General features: G+C 35.9%; 2 protein-coding genes across 3 annotated transcripts in view; both read left to right on the forward strand.

The window, feature by feature from the left end:
- ndufv2 (NADH:ubiquinone oxidoreductase core subunit V2) overlaps positions 1–4,180 on the forward strand; it is a 9,495-nt gene extending 5,315 nt beyond the window's left edge. Inside the window, exons 5-8 of the mRNA XM_007564185.2 lie at positions 721–889; positions 1,943–2,052; positions 3,839–3,915; positions 4,000–4,180. Of these exons, the coding sequence (XP_007564247.1) occupies positions 721–889; positions 1,943–2,052; positions 3,839–3,915; positions 4,000–4,093 (450 nt within the window). The 3' untranslated portion in view covers positions 4,094–4,180. The remainder of the gene's footprint in view (positions 1–720; positions 890–1,942; positions 2,053–3,838; positions 3,916–3,999) is intronic.
- Positions 4,181–7,220: 3,040 nt separating this feature from the next.
- ankrd12 (ankyrin repeat domain 12) overlaps positions 7,221–9,994 on the forward strand; it is a 51,341-nt gene continuing 48,567 nt past the window's right edge. Inside the window, exon 1 of one of the 2 annotated variants that reach the window (XM_016677464.1) lies at positions 7,221–7,413. The gene's annotated coding sequence lies outside the window, so the exon portion shown is untranslated. The remainder of the gene's footprint in view (positions 7,414–9,994) is intronic. The other variant, XM_007564186.2, reaches the window with a different exon arrangement.

A 9,994-nucleotide genomic window follows, 5' to 3' on the forward strand; every position in this document is an offset into this window, starting at 1 on the left:
TGTTGCACATTTTTCAAAAAGTTGCAGTCAGTTGTAATTTTTTAAGCTTTATTTATGAAAAAGTTGAAATTGCTGGACAAAACCTTCCCAAAAAAGACAGAAAAATAACATAATCACCAATATTAAGATGTTCAAAATGTTGCCTTTCTTTTTTTCTCCTTGTTTTAAAAAACTAAAAATTGTAATAAAATGGTGGCTCTTTAAGGAGAACAGATTAGCTACCATAGATATTTCTCAGAAATGACAGGCTTTCTTTTTCTCAAAAGGTCATGTAACTTTTGTGGCTCTAAATGATTTTTATTTGTCTGGGCTGAGGGTCAAAATGACTGTTTTGTTTTGCTACAAAGGAATGGCATGTTTTTCTTATAATTCAGTTTAGTTTATTAGCATCTATTATGATATTTCTAATATTGTATGAAAACAGGCTTAGATTAAAAATCTGCAGAATGTGCCACTTTTATATTTGGTTAAATATTAGAATAATTGATTAATCAATAATTTCCAAATAATCTTTAGTTGCAAACCCAGTTATTGGACTTCCTACAATGGCTCTCAAAATATTTTAAGCTAAAAATGTTAAACTACCAACTGCTTCTAAATAAAGATGCTCCACAATGCAAACATTTGCACAAAATTTATTTTAGAACCTAAAAATAGAAATTGAATAGTGGTTCTTTATGGACGTTTGTAATTATTATTATTATTTTTATTTTTTTTCAGGTGGCTGAGGTGCTGGACGTCGCTCCGATGCGAGTGTATGAAGTTGCGACGTTTTATACCATGTTTCTGCGTAAACCTGTGGGAAAATACTTCATTCAGATCTGCACGACAACCCCCTGCATGCTCTGCAACTCCGACAGCATCCTGGAGGCCATCCAGAACAAGCTGGGTAAGAGAGGGATTTTACATTTTAAGGCTGAGAAACAAACCAATAAAGACATGAGAATGCAGGTGACTGCAGAAGTTTTTAATCACTTATAAACTGAATAAACAGTGAGTACAAACATACAGGTTTAAACAGTATTAAAGGTGACCTGTTTTACTACAGGCTAGGATAGGTCTGTGGGCGATACAAAACATGTTCATTATGTATTTTTTGCACAAAATCATTCTTGGATAATGATTTTAGTCTGAGCTGCTCTGGGCGTCTTGTCACTTATATCCTAATGATCTGCTGCTGGCCACGCCCCCAACTCAACATTTACACTCGCACATGAAAATGGCTGCAAACAGATGGACAATTATCCAACCGCTCTTCCTTGAAAAGCATGAGCAGAGACTCCTGCACAACCAACAAGACTGCAGCAAGTGGTTTCTGGATGGGAAGTCGACAACAAAAGACTTGTCTTTTCCAGCATCCATTGTACTGCAATAACACCAGCTCATCACATGTGCTGGAGCTTTGCGTTGGTTGCTAAGTAACCGCACAATGCCTGTAGAATGTGACACCTAATTCGGCTTCATTTGGTGAATTATTTACACACACACTTTTTAAATTACATACCTATATGTCACATAAATTACTTTATTTGTTAATTTATCAATCGGGGACCTGAGTCCGAGTTTTGTACCTCAAACATGCAAAGGTGGTATGACAATAAAAAAAAAATCCTTGAATCCTTAATTTGGTGGTTTTTGAAATGGCACGTTTTTCAGACACCAAAAAGTATCAATTTATTGCCAAAAAAAAGGCTTTTATTTTTTAAATTATTATTAAGCGACAGGGCTGCTTTTAGAAGCAGCAGAGACCCAAATGGGAGTATAAAAGTGTTGAAAAAGTGAAATTTTCATAATAGTTCCCCAGTATCAACACCAATATAGAGATACAGACATTTACAAGGCAACACCAAGATTTTTTTACTTGCAGCCAAGGAAATGTTTAATACTTTACTGTCAAATGTTGCTGCATCAGTTCATGTTTCTCTCCTTATGTTCTCCACAGGTATCAAGGTTGGAGAAACCACTGCAGACAAGATGTTCACTCTGATAGAGGTGGAATGCCTGGGCGCCTGTGTGAACGCCCCAATGGTCCAGATAAATGACAACTATTATGTGAGTGATCGACTGCTCCACGCAGATGGCGCTCTTAACAAAATTAACGATATTAGATTAAAACCTGGAGTAAGTTGGTCAGGAACACCTGCAGAGACTGCATCTATCAGCACTGCTTCACCAAGTCGAGTTCAGGTGTGCTACAGTTTACTCGGACCGTGTTTTCTAAATAATTCAGCTGTTATTTACCAGTAGGAAAAGGAGCTGTAAACTTAAAGTTAACTAAAGAGTTTGAGGCAAAAAAAGTAAAAAGTCTCAGAAATTAAAAGCGATCTTTTTATGTAACGCAAGTTTTAGTCAACGTTGGATGCAAGCAAACAATTAACTGTCCTTGGAAATAATATTAGTTCAACCAATTTGGCCTCAACCAAAAATGTTTTTACGTCATTGAGGATGGTGTAGAAGAAGACATGAGTGCATCTTCCTTCTTCAGGAAGTGTAAACAAAAATTGAGTAGTGTCAGATTTTAGTGATTGCAGAATTTCTGTTTTGTGTAGGTAAAAAAAAAAAAAACACGAGCCTTTTCTCCCACCAGCTCTAGATTCACATGCTTATTTTGGTTGTATTTACCCATAATGCCTTGCTCTTTAGTGCATTTCCTGCTTTAAGAGTGGTCTCTGGTTCGCTTGGTGTTCACTTCAACTACAGACCTAGGTTTGTAGACGGACCAGAGTTCCCCAAATGAACCAAATTTTGTATACAAATGAACTGGAGTTCAATTAAAGCAAACTAAACATGGCTGGTGTGAATGCACCCTTGAAGTCTATTAGGGCTGTACGGTATATAGTAAATACATCCAAATCGCAGAGAATAACTCTCAAATACACAAAAGGAGATTAATTGCCAACAAGATGGCAGCATAACCTGGATATGATTTTTTTCATATCGCAATATATATTACAGGGTACGGCTGGACAATAAATCAATAACATATATTGTTCAATATCAGTAGATGATACATCTGATAGAATAAAGATTATTCACTGAACTCTGATCAAACTGCATTCTGGGAGATGTAGGCAGAGGGAAGGCTTTAGCCTCTCCAAGCCAGCTAAGCAACTGAGTAGAATCAACTAGCTCACTCACTCTTTGGTTGCCTAGCAACTCACTCACTCTTTGGTTACCTGGCAACAAACTGCCCAATAACTGATGCAGCAGCAGTTTCAGAGTTTGCCACTGTGCCTCATAACTGCTTAAAAATAATAAACGACAGCAGAGTGAAAACTGGATAAAACAGGAAAGGTCATGCCATCAGTTTGGTAACATTTAAAATATTTAAACAAAAAACTAACCAGTAATTATTGATATTGAATTATATGAAACGCTTTTACTTGAGTCCTGAGTGTTTAGAAAAGCGCTATACAAATAAAATGTATTATCATCATGATTATGATTATGATTATATTGTGATGTGATTTTTCAGCCATATCGTCCAGCCCTACTTCTGTGTCAGAAAACAAAAACATCTAAATGTTGGTCCTTTCCTATATCACAAGAAAAAAAGCATCTTCCATAATATTTCAAATCCAAAAAACCCCAAAGAGAAATTAAGTAATATAATAATTCACAATAATATAACCAATCAGTAAATGTTACTATTTTTAATAATATTTATTATTTTTAATAATATTTTGTGGTTTTGAGGATGTCAGTTGAAAATGGCATCTACTGCTTCTAGCCTTTAACTGACTGTATTTTTAAATATATATATATAAAAAAAAAAACTGAAAGCAGTCTTATTCCAAACTCTGAATCCCGATCACTAAACAGTTTATTTCTCCCTCAGGAGGACCTCACACCAAAGGATATCGAGCAAATTATCGACGAACTGAAGGCCGGACGAGTCCCACCACCTGGACCAAGGTATGCACAGCCAACATCAGATTGATAATAATGTCTGTTTTTCCATCTTTCACGCCTTCCTGTTTTGTTTCTATTGTTTTGTAGGAGTGGCCGTTTCTCTTGTGAACCGGCAGACGGATTGACCTCCCTGACAGAACCGCCTCCAGGACCGGGATTCGGTGTGAGAGCAGACCTGTAGATGTTAATAATGGTACTCTGAGAGGAAGTTGCTGTCATGTTTAATTCAAAGCATATTGTGTAAATAAAATGTTCATATACCTGTTTAGGTCCAAGCTTGGTTCTTACATTTACTCAGTATGTCTTAATGATAAACTACTACATATTTATAGCCATTTTTACACCTAATAGGAAGCCATATTATTCCTTTTTTTTTTACTTAGTTGTACAAAATTAGTGTAAAATTTATTAAAAATGCATCGTATCAGGTAAAATCTCTGTATACTGTATAGAGGATTGACATCAAATAAATCTGGTTAATATTGAGTACTTTCTACTAAACTGGAGGTTTTTAGTTTAATTATTCTCATGGATATTCTGCATTTATGAAATACAAGACATTTACAAATATTAATAATTTCTTACAGAATCTACTGTTGCCAGTGGATGTTTAATTTCTTATTTCTGTCGGTTATATAATTGGGGCTCAATATTGGAGTTTTTAAACCATTTCTAATTTGACTAAAGATATATATTGTTAAACGTAGATTTAAAAATGTTAATCTTAAATGTTAATCTGTTAATCTTTAGTTACTTGTATACCAAAAATCACCTGATTTTATAGGTGAGCACATGCTTTAATTGCCAGAGCAAATTTTGTTTTACTAAAAAGACCTGCAGTTGCGTTTATCCTAAATTTCTAAATACTTTGAAAAGGAAAAACAAGCAGGAAAGTTTGTAATATGTTCTTAAAGTGAAAATATTGCAAATTAATGCCACCTTCTCACTGAATAAAGGTATTTATTAAGACATTTTTAAAACACTGAAGAGATTGTGCCTCAGTTTTATTTTATTTTTTAATGAAGCCACCTATTTTTGTGTAGCATATATATATCATAGGTTTTTCATGTATTTTGATTGATGTTACATATCCTAGAATTTTACCCTTAAAATAAGGCAATAGTTGTATTTTCTTACCTAAATATGACCCCTAATTTTGTTTTATTGTATTATTTTTTACCTTCAACTCTGTTACTTTAATACAGATTTTTACTTAAGTAAACAAAACATGTGCCACACTTATCCTTGAATTCACACGTTCATCTGAATCCAGATTTTATTCAGACAAAACTGAAAATGGCCGACCTGATTTGGAGCCGTCAGGAATAATGTCACAGATAAAGGTTTTTAGTTTCTATACGATGGCACAGATGTATATTTCCTCTGCCAGCGCAGATTTGTGATTTTCTTTTTAAAGGTTTGACTATTCCAATTTATTTTTAGGGAAAAATGTGGCATAGGTTTTTTTTTTTTTTAGTTTTGATTAAATTGAAAATGAAGTACATTTTTAGTCCTTTTTTTTAATACCAAATGTGGTATTTGTGTATTTGTGTTGTACACATTTAATAAGTGGGAATCTGCTGATTGTATATTTTACTGTGACATTTCTAGTTTTGTTTGACACAGAGCTGTAGTGATGATTCATTTATCTACAACTGAAAAACACCTGGTGGAGACAGAAACTAATCACAAAGTAGTTCAGAGGAAACGAGTGGAAAGTAAGACTTGACCTTCGGGGTGGCTGTTATTTTTAGCACTTTTATGTCTTAACCTTCTCACTAAATCGTATTGGCATTTTGCTTTATTTCAAACATTAATCATCTGTGGCTCACAATAACTTAAATGCAGCTGATAGTGTGTCTGATTAGCCCTTAAAATACATTTATTTCCATGTAATATCCTTATAAATACCTTACATTTTAATTTTATGCTTGTATGTATGTTTAGATTTTGATAGCAAATACTAAAATATTTAAGGATTATGGTATCTAAAAAAGACAAACAGGATTGAGCTTTAAAACGGCTTTTTATCAACTTTATTTTCAATATTGGTATCTGTACATTTAATAATATGACATAATAAAGCACAATGATTTATGAAAATGAGAAAAATTACAAAGTTAAAGCATAAGAACAGAGGGGTACATTGTTTTAAACAAAACATTTACAGGCATTGAAATCAAGTTATAAGGCTTTCAGTTTTTCACCACTTACATTTATAAATGTAAAGATTTCTAAATCTAATAAAATCTAAAAGTATAAAACCTTTATGTTGTAATGTTATTTTACATTTCACAATTAGTTGAATTGTGTTCAATTTCAGTCCAAAAATTATAATTTATTCTCCCACAAATACAGGTATATATATAAAATCCTCAAAAATACAGTAAATGTCAGAAGAGATTTTTCATCCACTAGTTAGGATTCATAAATATTTTGAATCCATTTCTCCTAAAACATCTTTTATTTTTAACATATTTGCTATCCCATATCATAGAGCCAAAGTAACAGGACTTGTCTAAGAAAATTAGATAATTGAACAGGAACTGTGTTGACATCACAATCACATTAAGAAATTCACTCTTTTTAAAAAATATTGTTTGGTATTAAACACCACAATCTATGTTTAATTCAATTCAGCTTGAATATCATATTTTACCTTCCCCCCGCCCCCTTATTGCTTATTTTCTGCTGCTGCTTGGTCTCCATCCCGTCCCGGTGGCGTTTTCGTGTCTAGTCTGCGCCCCTCCCCCCACTTTCTGGTCTGCAACATTATGCGCCGTGACGCATGCGCGCCATGTCCGCCCTGATGCAAATGCCACTGCGCAACCAGTTCAAAGCTGACTCATTCACACAAAGAAATGGCGGGCATCAAATGACAACTAATGCCAACTACTTAGTTATCGGTACTAGGCCTAAAAATAAAAGCAGCAAACGTCAACATGAATAAATGTATCCACTGTTTAGCTCAAGCCGTCATCTTTCGAGAAAGTTCCTACTGACCGCAGCGGAAAAGATGACGTCAAGCGGCCATTCCTGTTTTCTCCCTCTCCTTCCCCTTTAGTCCGATTTACCACGTTTAAAATCCACATGAAGGCGTTTAACATGCCGCTAAATCGCGAAACGCGAAAGCACAAATAACACTGCAAGCATTAGAAAGTGCGGAGTTACTCACAGCTTCCACAAAATATCACTTAAATCGTTTGACACATACCCATCTAGTCTCTCCGGCAGACGGAGACCTTATAAGCTCGGTGGGGGCTCGGGGTGGCACGTGACTTAACTCGACCAATGAGAGCACGTCTTGCATGTTTTGCTAGGCTTTTCTCGGAGCGGACGACAGACGAACGGCTGCGATGTTTTCAAAAGCAGCGATGAACGTCACACAGCCGTAGGCTACGGTTAACGTACAAGATTTAGAAAATAACTGTTAAAATCGCGCACCACTAAGTTAAATCAGGACGCGAATGAGTTGGTAGGAGCGTGTGACCCGGTTTGAAGGTAAGCGCAAAACTGTTCTTGATTGTTTGGGTTAGAAATCCTTGTTAGCCGTCTGGCTACGTTTACAGCGAGCAGGCTAATGTAAGAGCTAACTTGACGTAAACTGCGTGCGAAAATGAACGTTTAAGTGTTTGCGTGGGCTCGGTATAGTTGTACTCCACGTGCCTTACACACATTGAAGTAGTTTATGACACCTAAACAGCCCGAAACACATTTTAGGATTCGCTCATGTACCAGTGAAGCGTTGTGTTTGAAGCGAGGGTTCAGGGAGCAGATAGGAAAATGTCGGAGCGAAGCAGCTGGGTTAGACCCAGTCAGTCAGCGAGGCAGTGACGGGCTGGAAACGCTGGGGAGGGGGAACTGTGTAAGGGCAGCGAAAGGGGCTGCAGTGGGCTTTTGTCTCGAACAGGGTAGGGTGTCTGTCTTTGAAATATTACATGTTCTCGCTTGTTTTTCGTTTTTTGTTCTTTTTTTCACCTCACTGGCAGCGGTTAGCAATCATCTAAATATTCAAATGTAAACTTAACTAGGGTAAATGTATTATTATTATTATCCATTGCATGTTATAAGCAAAAAAATGTTAGATTGGTGAATTTAGCGGTTTCTTACATTGGTTTCGGTGTATTGGAAGAAAGCGAGAGCGGCATAAATGTTCCCCTGAAGTGGGTGGTGGTGTCTGCAGTGATCTCGCCGCCGTTTATTTACAATCAGCGCTGGTTTTTAGAGATAATCACCACCAGGTCTAGTGTACAATGTAATTAGGATTTATTAATACGCACACACACAAGGAACTTGCTTCATTGAAGTAATTAGGAGCCCGATCCTCCAAGCCGGTGACTCTGACATCTTGGGGGGTGTGTTTGCCTCATACAAAAGCTGTCTGTTTTTTAGATGACGAGCAATCTGAAGGCAGACGACAAGCTATGTCGTCTGCCTTCTAAACATCTATGGTAAACATCTATGTTTACCAATAGATGGTAAACATCTATTGTGTGACACAGAATTTCATAAAGCTTTTAAATTGTACTTGCATATAAAAACGTAAATACAATTACCTTAAAAGTCAAGTCAAATGCAAAATAACATCATAAAATGCACAGAATTATAATTTTTCTCCAAAGTATTTTAAAAAATGAACAATAATATAAGGTTTTGTGTAAACCAAAGGAAGCATAGACAAAGATGACTGCAGATGCAGCTGCATGAATGAGGGTACTTGTTCATTTCATTGTCTTAGAAATACAAGGACTTGATTTCCACTGTAGTCTGTAATAGTGACGCACCATTCAATTATTTGGTTTTTTGCCCTTGATCGGCAGGTTATTAATTGAAAACCGGGAATTTTTTTAATCAAAAAGAAACCTGTGAACTCCCTCATCTTTGGTTTGTAAATGCATAAACAATCACCTTTTTTATACTTACAAAAACTCCAATAAAGGTCAGTGACATATGCTTAAAATTAAGTTAAATGCCAATTATAATTCCTTCTTATCTTTTCGGCTCCAAACAACCTCATGCACCTCAGAGCCTTCAGCATATTTTTAATGTCAGTGTTTGTTTCATGTAGTAGTTAAATTAAAATGAGCATGTTTATATGGGTCGAAGTTGTTAAAAAGAAAATCTGGACTGACTGGTCAAACCTCTAAGAAAACCAGAAGTTATCTGTCCTTCGAAGCTTGACTGATGCATCTGGAGACTTTAATGATTAAAAGCTTTAATTCAGGTATTACCACAACATTTACGAAGGATTATAAAACATTTATGCTCAAAAAGGACACTCCTATATCAAGATATAAACAGTGTAAATACAAAATGTATTAATGGGGAAAAAATCTATCAACACCAACTTGATTTAATTTAAATATTTTTTTTCTACACCTGATAACTTTGTAGTAATTGGGGTGCATTTTATATCGCTGTGGAGCAATTTTGGCACAATCTTCTTTGCTGAATTGTTTTAATTAACTACTACTGAAGGGTTTCTGATAGCTAGCTATCTTTTTCAGATCATCCTACAACTTTTTAAGTCCAGACTTTGAGTAGGCCAATCCCTAACCTTTGCATTGTTTATTTGGTTTTGTTTGACTCATTCAGAGCTGGATTTGCTTGTGTATTTTAGAATGTTATCCGGCTGTATAAACCAAGCGCTGTTCAGCTTAAGGTTAAAAACCAGACACTCCACTCCAGGATTTCCTAAAGCAGAGCAGAACTTATGCTTCTGTCTTCCAGGTTTTGGAGCGAAGCAGCCCAACACCGTCACATTAATTGATTGTCCTAAATCAGTTTTAGCCTTTTTTTTTAAACCAGATGTAACAAGACACCTTCCAAAAGTTCTGCTTTTATCCTCCCAAGATGTCGTAAAGACACATTTTGATTTTTATCAGTAATGGGTTTGTCCATGAACCTCCCTGGATGCCAGATTTGACCCAGTCTCTTTCTCGTTGTTGACTCATAAACTCAGACCTTGACTTAGGCTATTGAGGTCTGATTAGATCACAGGTGTCAAACTCCAGTACTCCAGGGCCACTGCCCTGCAACTTTTAGATGTGCCTGTGCTGCACCACACCTGAATAGAATAATT

Source organism: Poecilia formosa, unplaced genomic scaffold (genome assembly GCF_000485575.1).
Source record: "Poecilia formosa unplaced genomic scaffold, Poecilia_formosa-5.1.2 Scaffold156, whole genome shotgun sequence".
In the NCBI taxonomy this organism is placed as follows: domain Eukaryota; kingdom Metazoa; phylum Chordata; class Actinopteri; order Cyprinodontiformes; family Poeciliidae; genus Poecilia; species Poecilia formosa.